Below are 17778 nucleotides of genomic sequence, written 5' to 3' on the forward strand. Positions count from 1 at the left end.
CCACCATGTTCCACGCCAGAACCGGGCGGAAGTGACGCCACCGGCAATTTTTTCAACAAAACCATCCTTAACAGCCAGTGCTACAACACCAAATTTCATGACCAGTATTTACCCCAGCACTAAAAACTTGCATTTATATAAGGTTTTTAAAGTAGTAAAATATCCCATAGGTCTTCCCAGAAGAATTATCAAACAAAGTTTGACATCGAGCCACATATAGAGAAATTAGGACAGGTGACTAATAGCTTGGTCTAAGAGGTAGCTTTTAAAGAGCGCCTTAAGGGAGGAGAGAGTTTTAGTGATGGAGAGTTTCATGGAGGGAATTGTAGAGCACAGGCAGCTGAAGGCACGACCGCCAATGGTGGAGTGATGAAAACGGGGATCTGCAAGAAGCCAGATCTGGAGGATTGCAAAGATCCCGGAGGTTTTAGAGCTGGTGAAGTTTGCAGAGATAGGGAGGTTGAGGCCAAAGAGGGATATGACAACAAGGATGAGAATTTTAAAGTAGAGGCTTTGCTGAACCGAGAGCCAATGTAGATCAGAGAGCATAGGATGATTGGTATGAGCACAAGACTTGTTGCGAGTTAGGATACAGGCAGCAGAGTTCTGGATGAGCTTCAGTTTATGGAGGGTGCAAAGTGGGATGCCAGCATTACAATAGTTGTGTCTAGAGCTAACAATGGCATAGATCAGGTTTGCAACAGCAGATGAAATGAGGCAAGTGTGGAGACGGGCGATGTCATGTAGATGGATGTAGACAGTCTTGGTGATGGAGCCGGCAGCTCACCTCAAGAATCACTTTTCAGAGGGGCACACATATGAAAGAAACACATCTATTTCATTCTTTATAATGACACTCTGGGGATGCAGCGCATGTGGCAGGTAATGTGCTATCGTCATTTCCCATGCGTCCACAAATGCCACATTGATGCCTGTGAACATCTTTCTCAGCACTAAATCAAGCTGATAGGCGTACCAGTCACTGTTGTAGAGACTGAAATCATGTGGAAGGGCTTGGACATTGGCAGTCTTCATTACAACCAATGTATCCGGACTCCTGCTTAGCAACTGTAGAATTGACCTCCGGATATTCTGTAGCCTTCGGATATACACTTCCACTAGTAAAGTGCTGAAGTGGGACCATAAGGTAATGGCTATAACTGTGTTTTTTCCTCCCTTAATTTCATCCAGTTCATTTGAAATGTAGTGCAGATCCTGGCTCGAAACAGTGCTGAATCGGATTGGTGGACCATGAGGACGAAATTCCACCATGATGTGGTTTTCTGAGTCCACAGCAAGGTGAGGACCAATGTTTATAGGATTTCCAAGATCAAACTTTTTGAGACCTAAAACAGAAATGTAATATCATTTAACATGCTTAGCCACAATATTGCTGATGTTAACAGGTATGAAACTGGGAGGTGGCATCATTTCACAAAGCAGAGCACAAAGTTTCCACTGTGCCAATGTACAGATGAGGAAAGAGACATAAATCGTACAGTGGCATCGTGTAATCAGCACAGACTGACAAACTGACAAATAAACGCATACCACCTATATTATATTAGTTTGTTCCACCTATTTTGTAAATTAATCTCCTTTCTTCCCCTTAAACCGAGCACCATCCTCCAATTGAGGGGCAGGCAGACCAGTGCCGTGTTCCCATGGTGCTGCCAATGCTGGTCTGTCTGAACTCAAAGCAAGACCGGTGAGAGTTAACTGTGTCAGATTTTCTCTTCCTCCCTCTGAGAAATACTTCTATCCAACTGGGAGATGGAGCTTAAAAGCTCCCTCTGTGGGAACACAGAGGGAATAGACACTGGTGAACTTCACTGTTAACTGGGCAATGTTCACCAAGAATTTATTATGAGTCAGCTTAGTAAATCAATAATTTATAATGTCATGTCAGAATTTTCTATCTATACTTGCCGATCTCCATGGAAAAAAAAATTGAGTTTTTCTTTCTGTAACTGTCACTCTGGGCTCAATCTTAACTCCCAAAAATGGATGGGGTTGAGTCGTGTCAGAGGTTAAAATGTGAAATATCTGGAACAGGAACCAAACCCACCTCAAACCCGTCCACTTCAAATTTTGACGGAAGCGGGACAAGGGGCTGACACCCAATCTGCTCGCTGGAAGCAGGTTGGTCATTTAAATATTATAATTAGGCTGCCTGCCTTCAGTTTAACATTGGTTCTATTTTTAACCACAGGAAACTTGGGAGCTAAAAGCAGGTGCGAAGGGTGGAATCCATGAGGTAAGGGCCTTTACAGCACTGCTTGTGAGATAGGAGGAGGGGAGCGTCCTCCAAACCCCTCCCTCCCATCGCAATCTGTTTGCTCCCCACCTCCAGCATCGGACCCCCCCCGACCAACATCGGAGCCTCGCCCACCCCCCCCATCAACGGACCCCCCAGATCAACATCGGAAGCCCCCAACCAACATCAGAGCACCCCCCCACCCTGACTCACCCAACCAACATCGGACCCCCCCCAACCAACATCGGAGCCCCCCCACCCCCACCATCGGACCCCCCTGACCAACATCGGAGCCCCCCCACCACCATCGGACCCCCCGACCAACATCGGATCCCGCCAACCAACATCGGAGCCCCCACCCCCACCATGACCCCCTCAACCAACATCGGACCCCCCAACCAACATTGGACCCCCCCGACGAACATCGGAGCCCCTCCCCCCGCCCCCACCATCGGAACCCCCTGACCAACATTGGACCCCCCCAACCAATATTGGACCCCCCCAACCAACATTGGACCCCCCCAACCAACATCGGACCCCCCCAGACCAACATCGGAGCCCCTCCCCCCCCCCGCCCACAGCATCGGACACCTCTGACCAAAATCGGAGCCCCCACCCCCCCACCATTGGACCCCCCTGACCAACATCGGAGCCCCTCCATCCACCATCGGACTCCCACAACCAACATCGGAGCACCCCCCGCCCGCACCATCGGAGGCTGGATAGGACAACATTGGTATAATCAAATCTGGCAAATAACACATAAATGTAATGTTATGCATGTTGTAGGACCAACACAGAATACGCTCTGATTTTTAAAAATTCATTTATTTATCTCTAGTTGCCCTTGTGAGGATTGTTGTGAGCTGTCTTCTTGCACCACTGAGGCCTGGAGCAGGGGTGTGGTGGGGGCGAGGGGGAGTGTTGTGGGGGTTGGGACTTGGCGGGGGAGGAGGAGAGGGTGGAAATGGTGCAGGTTTAAAGGGGGAGGGGGTGGAAGAACATTACCCAGGCCTAACAGAGGACAGGAGAATGTGATCTATCTTCCCACCTGGATCATGGTCTTGCTCTCATCCCCCTTGTCAAGCCCCACTTTTAGACCTCCACCACATTTTTCCCCCTCCCCACTGTTTTCATTATGTTCCCAGCTCAATAAGTTCCTGATCTTCTATCCTCGAGTTCCTAACATCCCCACCCCCAGCTCCTGACCTTCTCTCCCCCTCCGATCTCCTCGCTCTCTCCCCAAGATCTCCTTTCTCTCTCCCCCTCCGATCTTTCACTCTCCCCTTCCAATTCTCTCCAATCCGCCTCTGATCTTCTCTCTCTATCCCAATGCAAACTACTCTACACCCGCTCTGATTTCCTCGTGCTCTCCCCTCCAATCCCCTTTCCTCTCCATCAGACCTCCTCTCTCTCTCCGCCTCTAGAGGCATTTAAAACAAAACTCCAGTCTTTTAGTGCTGAATGCAAGTTAGTGTGTAGAAAAAAAAATAAAAACTTGCAACAAACTAGAAAGTAGATACAAATATTATAAATAATCTAGACTAGGATATGTCAGAGCAGGTTGTGAGCCTGGATTGCAGCATGTGGGAGTTTGTGACAGCGTGACTGTCCCGAGCAAACACGGCAGCAGTAGATGTCTCTGTCTTGAATATCTCTGGCTCAGAGTCATTGAGCTGAAGTGCAAGTTGGAGACATTCTGACACATAAGGGAGGAGGAAGAGTATCTGGACAGTGTGCTCCAGACTTCGGTCAGACCTCATAGAGAGTTGTAGGTTCAGAACGGGGTTGGTGTGAGCGATAATGTGCAGAGTACAGGGAATGCATGTGAGATAGAGAATGAGAATCCGCAGAAACTGATCCAATTCAGTGGGTACAAAGACTGTCAGAAGGACAGCCAGAATGTGGATGGTGGCACTTAGTAGCAGGTGGCTGTCTAAAGTGGGCATGTGGAGGAGGAGCGGAAGCATAATGTGATAGTTGTAGGGGATTCAATAATTAGAGGACAGATAGTGTGCTTTGTAAGCAAGATCGGGAGTCCCACATGGTATGTTGCCTACCTGGTGCTGGGTCAGGATTGTAAGGATATTGGAGCGGGAGGAGGAGGATCCAGACATTGTGGTCCATGTTAGGACCAACAAATTAGGGAAGAGTAGTCAAGAGGTCCTGTTTGGTGAGTACCATGAACTAGGAGCTAAATTAATAAATAGGATCTCAAGGATCATAATCTCCGGATTATTACCTGACCCACGTGCAAATTGCTGTAGGGATAAGCTGATTACTGACGCGAACACGTGGCTAAAGGAGTGGTGTAGGAAAGGGGAGATCCATTTCATGGGGCACTGAAACCAGTAATGGGACAGGAAGGAGATGTACCCTCACCTGAACCGGTCTGGGACCAGGGTCCTATCAGAAAGGATAAATAGGGCGGTCAAAAGGATTTAAAATTAGTAAATGGCGGGGAGGGCTCAGATGGAAAGTGTAGTACAAATAATAATTCAAAAACAAATGAAAGGGAAGAAAGGACCCCAAATACTCCTTCCAGGTGAAACAATGATTTACTGGTGCTTCTTTCAATTTGGTATACTGTATTCGCTGCTCACGATTTGGTCTCTACATTGGGGAAACCAAACGTAGATTGGGTGACCACTTTGCAGAGCATCTCCGTTCAATCTATAAGCGTGACCCTGAGCTTCCGGTCGCCTGTCACTGTAATTCCCCGCTCCACTCCCACTGCGACATCTCTGTCCTCGGTCTCCTGCGCTGTTCTAATGAAGCTCACGCAAGCTCGAGAACAGCACCTCATCTTTTGTTTTGCAATTTACAGCCTTCTGGACTCAACATCGAGTTCAACAGTTTCAGAATATAACCTCTGCCCATTTTTGGCTCCTTTCACCCACCCCCACAATCTTATGTTTTTTTTCACTTTGTCTCCAATGGCAGCTGGTCATTATTCTGCCATTCACACCCTATTCACTAACTAAGGTTCACTAACATTCTTCTAAATTCTATCATTGCCATTTCAATTCAGCCCATCATCCCTTTTGCCTCTCTAATCTCTCCTGCCTTCCACCCTATCACAGATCTTCCCTTTTGTTTTTTCTTCCCCTCCCCCTTTCAAGTGCTCCTTAAGAATCTGTTCTTTTCGAACATTCGCCAGCTCTGACAAAGGGTCATCGACCTAAAACGTTAACTCTGTTTTTCTCTCCGCAGATGCTGCCTGAGATCTCCAGCATTTTCTGTTTTTATTTCAGATTCCAGCATCCACAATATTTTGCTTTTGTGTTGCTGCAGAGATCTGTGCTGGGGCCTCAATTATTCACCATATGTATAAATGCTGGAGATCTCAGGCAGCATCTGCGGAGAGAAAAACAGAGTTAACGTTTTAGGTCGATGACCCTTTGTCAGAGCTGGCGAATGTTCGAAAAGAACAGATTCTTAAGGAGCACTTGAAAGGGGGAGGGGAAGAAAAAACAAAAGGGAAGATCTGTGATAGGGTGGAAGGCAGGAGAGATTAGAGAGGCAAAAGGGATGATGGGCTGAATTGAAATGGCAATGATAGAATTTAGAAGAATGTTAGTGAACCTTAGTTAGCCACTTATCCAAATATACCGATGACACAAAGATAGGCAGCATAGTAGGCAGTGTAGATGAAAGCATAATATTACAATGAGATATTGATAGATAGTGAATGGGCAAAACTATGGTAAATGGACTTCAATGTAGGCAAGTGCGAGGTCATTCACTTTGGACCTAAAAATGATGGAACAGGGTACTATCTAAATGGTGAACAGCTAAAAATATTGGAGGTCCAAAGAGACTTGGTGCCCAGGGACATAGATCATTAAAATGTCATGAACAGGTACAGAGAGTAAACAAAAAGGCGAATGCAATACTGGCCTTTGTATCCAGAGGACTACAATAAAACAACAACACCAACTTGTCTTTATATAGCACCTTTAAAGTAGTAAGCCATCCCAAGGCGCTTCACAGGAGTATTATAAGCAAAATAATTTGACACCGAGCCATATAAGGAAATATTTGGGCAGGTGACCTATAGCTTGGTCAAAGAGGTAGGTTTTAAGTAGCTTCTTATAGGAGAAAAGAGAGGTAAAGAGGCAGAGAGATCTAGGGAAGGAATTACAGAGCTTAGGGCCTAGGCAACAGAAGGCTTGGCCACCAATGGTTGAGCGATTATAATCATGGATGCTCAAGAGGGCAGAATTAGAGGAGCGCAGATGTGGGGCTGGAGGAACTTACAGAGTTTGGGTGGGGTGAAGGTACATAAAAAGGAAAAGAGTGGCTAATTAAATATTGGTCCCCTAGAGCATGAGACTAGGGAATTAATAATGGAGAACAGGGAAATGGCAGAGACGTTGAACAAATATTCTGTATCGGTCTTCACAGTAGAAGACACTAAAAGCATCCCAATAGTGGATAATCAATGGGCTATAGGGAGGGAGGAACTTAATACAATCACTATCACTAATTAAGTAGTACTTGGGAAAATAATGGGACGAAAGGCAGACAAGTCCCCTGGACCTGATGGCTTACATCCTAGGGTCTTTAAAGAAGTGGCTGCAGAGATAGTGGATGCATTGGTTGTAATCTCCCAAAATTCCCTGGATTCTGGGGTGATCCCAGCGGATTGAAAAACCGTAAATGTAATGTCCCTATTTAAAAAAAGAGGCAGACTAAAAGCAGAAAACTATAGAACACTTAGCCTAACATCTATCATTGGGAAAATGCTGGAGTCCATTATTAAGGAAGCAGTCGCAGGACATTTGGAAAAGCATAATTCAATCAAACAGAGTCAGGATGGTTTTACGAAAGTGAAATCGTGTTTGACAAATTTGCTGGAGTTCTTTGAGGATGTAACGAGCAGAGTGTAAAGGGAGAACCGGTGGATGTAGTGTATTTGGATTTCCAGAAGGCATTCGATAAGGTGCCACATATAAGATTACTGCAGACGATAAAAGTTCATGGGGTTGGGGGTATTATATTAGCATGGATAGAGGATTGGCTAACTAACAGAAAACAGAGTCGGGATAAATGTGTCATTTTCCATTTGGCAAACAGTAATAAATGGGATGCCGCAGGGATTGGTGCTGGGTCCTCAACTATTTACAATCTATATTAATGACTTGGATGAAAGTACCAAGTGTAATGTAGCCAAGTTTGCTGATGATACAAAGATGGGTGGGAAAACAAATTGTGAGGAGGACACAAACAAATCTGCAAAATGATATAGACAGGCTAAGTGAGTGGGCAAAAATTTGGCAGATGCAGTACAATGTGAGAAAATGTGAGGTTATCCACTTTGGCAGAGAAAATAGGAAAGCAAATTATAATTTAAATGGAGAAAAATTGCAAAGTGCTGCAGTACAGAAGGAACTGGAGATCCGTGTGCATGAAACACAAAACGTTTGTATGCAACTACAGCAAGTAATCAGGAAGGCAAATGGAATGTTGGGCTTTATTGCAAGTGGGATAGAGTATAAAAGCAGAGAAGTCCTGCTACGAGTGTACAGGGTATTGGTGAGGCCAATAAGAAAGGATATACTTGCATTGGAGGCTGTTCAGAGAAGGTTCACTAGATTGATTCTGGAGGGGAGGAGTTTGACTCATGAAGATAGGTTGAGTACATTGGGCCTTTAAACATTGGAGTTCAGAAGAATGAAAGGTGATCTTATCAAAACATATAAGATAATGAGGGGGCTCGACAAGGTAGATGCAGAGAGGATATTTCCACTCAAAGGGGAAATAAAAATAGGGGACATAGTCTCATTATAAGGGCCCGCCCATTTAAAACTGAGATGTGGAGGAATTTCTGCTCTCAGAGGATTGTAAATCGATGGAATTCTCTGCCCCAGAGAGCTGTGGAGGTTAGGTCATTGAATACATTTAAGTTGGAGATAGACAGATTTTTGAGCGATAAGGGAATAAAGGGTTATGGGGAGCGGACAGAGAAGTGGAGCTGAGTCCATGATCAAATCAGCCATGATCTTATTAAATGGTGGAGCAGGCTCGAGGGGCCAGGTGGCCTATTCATACTCCTATTTCTTATTATGTAAGCCAAGGAGGGATTTGAAAACAAGGATGAGAATTTTGAAATCGCAGCATTGCTAAATGATCAGTCAGAACAGGGGAGATCGGTGAATGGGACTAGCTGCGAGTTTGTGTACTGGCAGCCGAGTTTTGGATGATTTCAAGATTACGTAGGGCAGAATGTGGGAGGCCAGTCAGAAGTGCATTGGATGAGTCAAGTCTCGAGGTAATAAAGGCATGGTAGAAGTTTGAGCAGCAGATCAGCTGAGGCAAGAGCAGAGACTCTCGATCCATGTTACAAAGGTGGAAATAGGCGGTCTTAGTTATGCCGCGGATGTGTGGTTGGAAGCTCATTTCAGGGTCAAATATGATACCAAGATTGCAAACAGTGTGGTTTAGTCTCAGACAGATGCTAGGGAGAGAGATGGAGTCTGTTTTTAGGGAACTGGGGTTGTGGAGTGGACCGAAAACAAATGTTTCGGACATCCCAATATTCAATTGGAGAAAATTTCTGCTCATCCAGAGCTGGATGCTGGACAATTAGTCTGACATTTTAGAGACCATGTAGGGATCGAGAGATGTGGTGTTGAGGTAGAACTGGGTGTTGTCAGCTTCGATGTGATACTGACGTTGTGTTTTTGGATGATGTCGCCAAGGGGCAGTATGTAGATGAGAAATAGGAAGGGGCAGAGAATAGATCCTTGGAGGACACCAGAGGTAATGATGTGGGAGTGGGAAGAGACGCCATTGCAGGTGGTTCTCTGGCTACGATTAGATTGATAAGAATGAAACCGGGTGAGTTCAGTCCTACCTAGCTGGACAATGGTGGAGATGCATGGAGAAAGATGGAGTGGTCAACCATGTCAAACGCTGCAGACAAGTCAAGAAGAACGAGGAAGTAGAAGATAGAAAGTACAAGGGGGTAGAAATTATGCTCCAGCTATTCCAAGCCCTGGTTAGATCACACCTGGAGCAATTCTAGGCACCACACCTTAGGAAAGATATATTGGCGTTGGAGGGAGTGCAGTGTAGGTTTACCAGAATGATAAACCGGATTGCAAGGGTTAAATTACGAGGAGATATTACACAAATTAGGATTGTATTCCCTAGAATTTAGAGGGTTAAGTGGTGATTTGATTGAAATTTTCAAGTTATTAAGGGGAAAAGATAGGATAGATAGAAAGAAACTATTTCTGTTGGGTGGAGAGTCCAGGACTAGGGAGCATAGCCTAATAATTAAAGCCAGACCTTTCAGGAGTGAAATTAGGAAACACATCTACACACAAGGGTGGTAAAGATTTGGAACTCTCATCTGCAAATGGCAATTGATGCTTGATCAATTGTTAATTTTAAATCTGTATTGATAGATTTTTGTTGACCAAGGACATTAAGGGTTGTTGAACAATGGCGGGTATATGGAGTTAGGTCACAGATCAGCCATTGAATGATGGAACAGGCTCGAGGGTCTAAATGGCCTATTCCTGTTCCTCTGTTCCTATTGACGGGATGTGGGTGTTGCTGACAAGGCCAGCATTTATTGTCCGTCCTTATTGCCCTTGAGAAGTTGGTGTTGAGCCGCCTTCTTGAACCTCTGAAGGTGCTCCCACAGTGCTGTTAGATAGAGAGTTCCAGGATGTTGACCCTTCAACAATGAAGGAACAGCGACATATTTTCAAGTAAAGATGGTGTCTGACTTTGAGGAGAAATTGCAGGCAGTGGTGTTTCCAAGTATCTTCTGCCCTTATCCTTCACTGTGGCAGAGGTCACCGGTTTGGGAGGTTTATCGAAGAACCCTTGGTGAGTTGCTACTGTGCATCTTGTAAATGCCACACACTGCTGCCACTGTGTACCTGTGGTGGAGGGAGTGAATGTTTAACGTGATGGATGGGGTGCCTATCATGCATGCTGCTTTATCCTGGATGGTGTCGAGCTTCTTGAGTATTGTTGGAGCTGCACTCATCCAGGAAAGTGGAGAGTATTCCATCAAACTCCTGACTTGTGCTTTGTAGATGGTGGAAAGGTTTTGGGGAGTCAGGAGGTGAAAACTCGCCTCAGAATACTCAGTCACTGACCTGCTCTAGTAGCCACAGAATTTAGGTGGCTGGTCCAGTTAAGTTTCTGGTCAATGGTAACCTTCCGCCCCCCGCCCCCAACCTGTTGATGGTGGGGAATTCAACAATGGTAATTGTTATATATGCATGTTAATGTATTTACTGTAACACTAGACCACTGAATGTACCTTCACCCTGTATACATGATACCTGTACCACCAGAGGGTGCTGCTGCTGGAGACTTATGGGTCACCTGAACACTGCAGGTAACCAAGTATAAAAGGGAACTCACCTCTTGATGTCCTCACTCTAGGAGCTGCAATAAAGGAATAAGGTCACTACAGTTCAAGCACTATACCCTTACCTCGTGGAGTCATTATTAGAATGCTTGCATATACTACAGTAATGCCACTGAATGTCAAGGGGTGGTGGTTAGACTCTCTCTTGTTGGAGATGATCATTGATTGGCACTTGTGGGGCGCAAATGTTACTTGCCATATCGGTGAGTTATTTAATATTAGTTGTTTTCATTATGTTCAGAGAAGTTTCTCATCAAGTTTTCTACCTACTTTTCTTGGTTCAAGTTTGTACTTGGGCCAATTATACAAGCAAAATTGACAAATTTCAAGTGTCACATGTGCGTTTTATGTGTGATCCACACTACACGCAAAATGATAAGATATAGGTAGTTAGACAGAAAGATAGATCAACTAATCAATCTAACCTGGAATAAATTGAGTGAAATATTCAAACCACTGACGTAGAGTGGAATCTCCAAATAGATGAACTACTTTTCTACGAAGACAGTCTGTAATTCTTGCAGGAGTGTCAAAGCGGCGAATATTGCAGGACGTTGACATCCACTGGTTCTTATAATAAAAGCCAGATGGTGATACCAAAGGCTGTCCACGGCCACATTTTCCCAGAACTGCGGCTGAAGATAAAGAGATCCAAGATACAGGAATCGTGATGCATTATACCTTAGGTTATCAGTACATTTTCATTTGGTGAATCACAGTTTCCATGGCAATGACAAATCCCAGCAGCACCATTAGCTGTTGCCACAGAAAGTATTACATAGCATAACATAGAACATAAAGCACAGAATCAGGCTATTTGACCCAACCAGTCCATGCCAGTATTTATGCTCCACTTGAGCCTTCTCCCATCTTTCCTTATCTAACTGTCAGCATAACCTGCTTTTCACTTCTCTCTTATATGTTTATCTAGGTTCTCCTTAAATGCATCTATAATATTTGCCTCAACCACTCCCTGTGGTAGCGAGTTCCACATTCTCACCAATCTCTGGCTATAAAAAATTCTTCTGAATTCCCTATTCGATTTCTTGATGACTATCTTATATTGATGGTCTTTAGTTTTACTCTTTCCCACAAGTGGAAATACTCTCTCTGTCTACTCTATCAAAACCTTTCATAATTTTAAATGCATTTATTAAGTCACCCCTCAGCCTTCTCTTTTCAAGAGAAGAGACCCAGGCTGTTCATCCCTTCCTGATAGGTATAATCTCACATTTCTGGTATCAGCCTTGTAAATGTTTTCACTGAGCTATCTAAATAAGGACGACCACTTTTGATCCTTGGTCTGTGCTCGTCTCAGCTGGGTGGGAGTAGAGCCATTACATAAGACATTATGAGGACCAGATAGTCATGTCGCATTGAGTACAGCCTCTTGTATACATGGCTGTCAACTAAAATGTTTTACTTTCTCCAGAAAATATGAAGAAAACTAATAATTACAATTTTAAAGTTGCACCTCACCCCTGACTTCTAACTAGTGGCTTCTTTGGTATAGCTTCGAGTCCAAGTCTATCGCACTTCCCCTGAGAATAGAGATTAGGTTAGGAAAGATGCTGCTAATCTGTTATCCTTCCTATACATATGAACTGTTCATGGCGGTGTATTGAATCTTATTGCAATTGTACATGTCTTTGGTGAGATCACATCTGGAGTACAAAATTGTTGGTCTTCCTAACTAAGGAAGGGTATACCCTTAGAGGTCATGCAACAAAAGTTCATTTGCTTGATTCCTGGGATGAGAAGGTTGTCCTATGACAAGAGGTTGAGTAAATTCGGCCTGTACTCTCTTATAAAATTCTGAGAGAGCTTGATTGTGTAGATGCTGAGAGGCTATTTCCGGTAACTGGAGAGTCTGGAACTAAGGAGCATAATCTCAGGATAAGGAGGCAGCCATTTAGGACAGGGATGAGGAGCAATTTCTTAACAGAGGGTTGTATATCTTTGGAATTCTCTACCTCAGAGGGCTGTGGAGGCTCAGTCTTTGAGTATATTGAAGACAGAGTTCGATAGATTTTGGATATTAAGGGCCCTACGTATGGCAGCACTTTGTAATTTTTCTCCATTTAAATTATAATTTGCTTTTCTATTTTTTCTGCCAAAGTGGATAACCTCACATTTTCCCACATTATACTCCATCTGCCAAATTGTTGTCCACTCACTTAGCCTGTCTACATCCTTTTGCAGATTTTTTGTGTCCTCCTCACAATTTGATTACCCACCCATCTTTGTACCATCAGCAAACTTGCTACATTACACTCGGTCCCTTCATCCAAGTCATTAATATAGATTTTAAATAGTTGAGGCCCCAACACCGATCCCTGCAGCACCCCACTAGATACTGTTTGCCATCCGGAAATTACTTCACTATTCTGCTTAATCATACTCCATCTAATATAGCAAACCTTCAACTTACTTATCACGACCTTAAAGCTATCTTACCTGCCCGAGGTGAAGGCTCTACGGTTATATAACTTTTGCCGCTGGGTAATATGCGTTTCTTGATGTTAACTTTACTGAAAATATAACCATATTGTACATGAAGCCATTGTGTCAATAAAAAAATGAATACATACAGGAAGAGGTAGCCCAAAACAAATATCAGCGATCTATTCCTCAAACATTTTTCTGAAATGTATTTCAACAGATCAAATTTATTACTATTATACTTTCCATGTGTCACCAGTGTCAGTTTCATTCATACCGTTAATCTTTAAAAGACAAAGTAACAGCATGATCTATTCTTCCGATGGTAAGGAATGAATAGAACTGATATTTCTTATTACAATGTTCAAGTTTTGAATTGACATTGCTGTATTAGGTAGTCTGGTTCTAGACTTCACACATATATCACATAAGAACATAAGAACACAAGAAATAGGAGTAGGCCATATGGCCCCTTGAGCCTGCTCCACCATTTAATATGATCATGACTGATCCAATCATGGACTCAGCTCCACTTCCCTGCCCGTTTCCCATAACCCCTTATTCCCTTTTCGGTTAAGGAAATGTCTATCTCTGTCTTAAATTTATTCAATGACCCAGTTTCCACTGTTCTCTGAGGCAGCGAATTCCACAGATTTACAACCCTCTGAGAGAAGAAATTCCTCCTCATCTCAGTTTTAAATGGGCGGCCCCCTAGTTCTTGTCTCCTCTATCAGTGGAACCATCCTCTCTGCATTCACCTTGTCAAGCCCCCTCATAATCTTATAAGATCACCTCTCATTTTTCTGAATTCCAATGAGTAGAGGCCCAATCTACTAAATCTTTCCTCATAAGTCAACACCCTCATCTCCGGAATCAACCTAGTGAACCTTCTCTGAACTGCCTCCAAAGCAAGTATATCCTTTTGTAAACACGGAAACCAAAACTGTATGCAGTATTCTAGATATGGCCTTTTGCGGGTTTTTTGTGTCCTCCTCACACATTGCTTTTCCTCCCATCTTTGTATTGTCAGCAAACTTGGCTATGTTACACTTTGTCCCTTCATCCAAGTCATTAATATAGACTGTAAATAGTTGGAGTCCAAGCACTGATCCCTGCGGCACCTCACTAGTTACTGATTGCCAACCAGAGAATGAACCATTTAACACGACTCTCTGTTTTCTGTTAGTTAGCCAATCCTCTATCCATGCTAATATATTGGCTGAATTATGCTTTTCCAAATGTCCTGCCACTGCTTCTTTAATATGGACTGCAACATTTTCCCAACCACAGACGTTAGGCTAACTGGTCTATATATTCCTGCTTTTTGTCTGCCTCCTTTTTAAACAGGGGTGTTACATTTGCTGTTTTCCAATCTGCTGGGTCCTCTCCAGAATCCAGGAATTTTGATAAATTACAACCAATGCCACCACTTCTCTTAAGACCCTAGGATGCAAGCCATCTGGTCCAGGGGATTTATCTGCCTTTGGTCTCATTATCTTACTGAGTACCACCTCCTTAGTGATTGTGATTGTGTTGAATTCCTCCCCGCTATAGCCCCTTGACTATCCACATATTTTTAGTGTCCTTTACTGTAAAGACTGATAGAAAATATTTGTTCAGAGTTCCTGCCATCTCCATGTTCCCCATCACTAATTCCCTGGTCTCGTCCTCTAAAGGACCAATATTTACTTTAGCCACTCTTTTCCTTTTTATAAACCTGTAGAAACTCTTGCTATCTTTTTTATATTTCGTGTTAGTTTACTTTCATAGTCCATCTTCCCTTTCTTAATCATTTTTTTTTGCCATTCTTTTAAAAGCTTCCCAATCTTCTGTCCTACTAGTTTTGGTCACTTTGTATGCCTTTGCTTTTAATTGGTTACCATCCTTTTTCTTTAGTTAGCCACAGATGGCTATCTTTTCTTTTCCACCCTTTCCTCCTCACTCGAATATATTTTTCTTGAGAGTTATGAAATATCTTCTTAAATGTACGCCACTATTCATCAACGGTCCTACACTTCAATCTATTTGCCCAGTCCACTTTAGCTAACTCTGCCCTCATACCTTTATAGTCTCCTTTATTTAAGTTAGTACGCTGGTTTGAGATTCAACTTTCTCCCCCTCCATCTGAATTTGAAATTCAACCATGCTATGGTCACTCATTCCATAGGTATTCTTTATTGGAGATTGTTTATTAATCCTGTTTCATTACACAGGACCAGATCGAAGACAGTCTGCCCCCTTGTTGGTTCCGTTACATAATGCTCAAAGAACCCGTCCCTTATGCACTCTATGAACTCTTACTCAAGGCTACCCTGACCAATTTGATTTCTCCAATCACAATCAAGATCAGAATAGAAGAAGGAAAATCAATATATAAATAAAAGAATGTAAGTTATATACCTTTGGAAATAATGGCCTTCTTCTCCAATTAAGAGTCCTTTCTCATATCCTCCTTTAGCATGGTTGATACGAGCAGAGCAGGGGAGCTTCTGTGGTTTGTAACAGAACCAGGGCTCCCCAGTCCTGGGATCAGTAAAGTTACAGAGCGGTTTAGTTTGAGGCAAACACAGATTGCACACAGTGGTCTCTGAAGTACCCCCTGATTTGAAGGTACTTTTAAAATACACTCTATCTGGCTGTTCCTCACGTAGCCTTTCAAGTGCTTGGATTCCTTCACTGGGATGAACCAAGGAAACAGACACTTTGACTTTCCCTGACCAAGATAAATTAAAATTTATATAGTAAAATCCATTTTGATTATCTACAACTGTTCCTGCTGAGCCGGCTTTTAAAGCTGGGGTGTGGATTCGGCCTTGGAGATAGTCACCCCCATATTGCTTTGGGTGTCCTTCAAAATCATTCATACGCAGCATCACTTGTAACTGATCTCCAACATAGAAAGTCTTTCCAGAATTTACAATAACAAAGTGAACATGTGATGGGTCGCTGCTTTTCAGAAAGGACACAGCAGGCTTGGGTGGTTTTGGCCATTCAATCATTTTCATAAGGATTGTCCCCTCTGACCTTTCTTCAGGGGTGAAGCTTTGATTCTGGTAGCCACATCGCACCAATTTGTGTGTCCAAGGGGTCTTCCTTGGTTCCACTTTCTGCCTCATTGCGGGATAAAACGTTGGAGGTGGATATCTCCTCCTTTTGGACTCTGATCCAGAAATTGGATGTTTATCATACTATGAAAAGGAACAATATTTTAATGAATATGTTTTCTATTGTAATTGCCTGCATGTTATTTACATCCTGCTCCAGAGCCTAAATGGGGCAGAGAGCAAAGGGATCTAGGAGTACAGATACACAAATCAACAAAAGTGGTGATGCAGGCTAATAAGTCCATTAAAAAAGGAAACATCGCACTGGGGCTAATTTCTAGAGGGCTAGATTTGAACAGCAGAGAAGCTAGGTTAAACATGTAGAGACCACAATTGGAGTGCTGTGGTCAGTTTTGGTCTCCATATTATACAATGACATAGATGCACTGGGGAACGTGCAAAAAAAGATGATACCAGAGCTGAGAGGTTCTACCCATGAGGAAAGATTGAACAGACCGGGCTCTTTATTCTAAAGCGAAGGCTGAGGAGTAACCTGATAGCAATCCTTAAGATTATGAAAGAGTTTAATAGGGTAGATAGAGAGAAGATGTTTCCACCTCGGGGGAAGACCAAAACAAGGGGCCATAAATATAACATAGTCACTAATAAATCCAACAGGGAATTCCAAAGAAACGCCTTACCTTGAGAGCGTTTAGAATGTGGTACTCACTACCACAGGGAATAGTTGAGGTGAATATCATAGATGCATTTCAGGGGAAGTTAGAAAAATACACGAGGGAAAAAGAAATAGAAGGTTATACTGATAGTGCTAGAGTAAGAAGGGTCGGAGGAGGCTCGTGTGGAGCTTAATCACTGACATGGAATAATTGGGCCGAATAGCCTGTTCATATGCTGTCCTTTCTATGTAAAAAGAAAGAAAGACTTGCATTTATATAGCACCTTTCATGATCACTGGTTGTTGCAAAGCACTTTACAGCCAATAAAGTACTTTAAAAAAAAATTATGCAATTCTACGTAGTCAAAAAAGAAGCAAGGAAAGGTAGTTCAGATCACAGATTTCTTCAGGATTGCTACACCATATTTAAATGGGTTATATACTTAAATGAAGCAGCATGCATTAGGGGTTTTATATTTTCAGACTGCATCTCAAACCAGGAGAGAATGTTTATAATCAGTCAGCGCTCCCACTGCTGATCACTATCCAATGACATGTTGGAAGAGCATGTGTGGCATAGGGTGATGACAGGTTGGGTTTCACTATGAGTTCACAAGAGAAACAATTGGTTTTACCATTCTACACACCTGTATATTACCCAAGTTTAGAATCAGCATCAGCAGTGTCGCCAGAACCAGCAACGTGAAAAAGGCCCGGAATATGGGTTGTTCAGCCATACTGGAAGGTCACTGTTCACTAATCATTATCAGTCTGTTTAGCACTTCTGCTTTGTAAATCTGAAACAAAAAACACTAATGCATTTAAGATCAACAAATTACTGCGACCTAATAAAATCATACAATCATAGAGGTTTACCGCACAGAAGGAGACCATTTCAGCCCATCGTGTCCACACCGGCCAACAAGAGGCTATCCAGCCTAATCCCACTTCCAAGCTCTAG

The 17778-nt window shown here is 43.2% G+C and overlaps 1 protein-coding gene across 1 annotated transcript; it reads right to left on the minus strand.

Moving 5' to 3' along the window:
• Positions 1 to 795: 795 nt before the first annotated feature.
• Positions 796 to 17554, minus strand: LOC139275548 (NXPE family member 3-like). The gene is made up of 5 exons (XM_070892716.1): positions 17465 to 17554; positions 15498 to 16285; positions 13113 to 13186; positions 11081 to 11290; positions 796 to 1346 (listed from the first exon to the last, which is right to left on the minus strand). Exons 1-5 carry the CDS (start codon positions 17552 to 17554, stop codon positions 796 to 798), a joined length of 1713 nt encoding a protein of 570 aa, XP_070748817.1.
• Between the last annotated feature and the right edge of the window lie 224 nt (positions 17555 to 17778).

The sequence above is a fragment of the Pristiophorus japonicus genome, chromosome 11 (genome assembly GCF_044704955.1).
Source record: "Pristiophorus japonicus isolate sPriJap1 chromosome 11, sPriJap1.hap1, whole genome shotgun sequence".
Taxonomy (NCBI): domain Eukaryota; kingdom Metazoa; phylum Chordata; class Chondrichthyes; family Pristiophoridae; genus Pristiophorus; species Pristiophorus japonicus.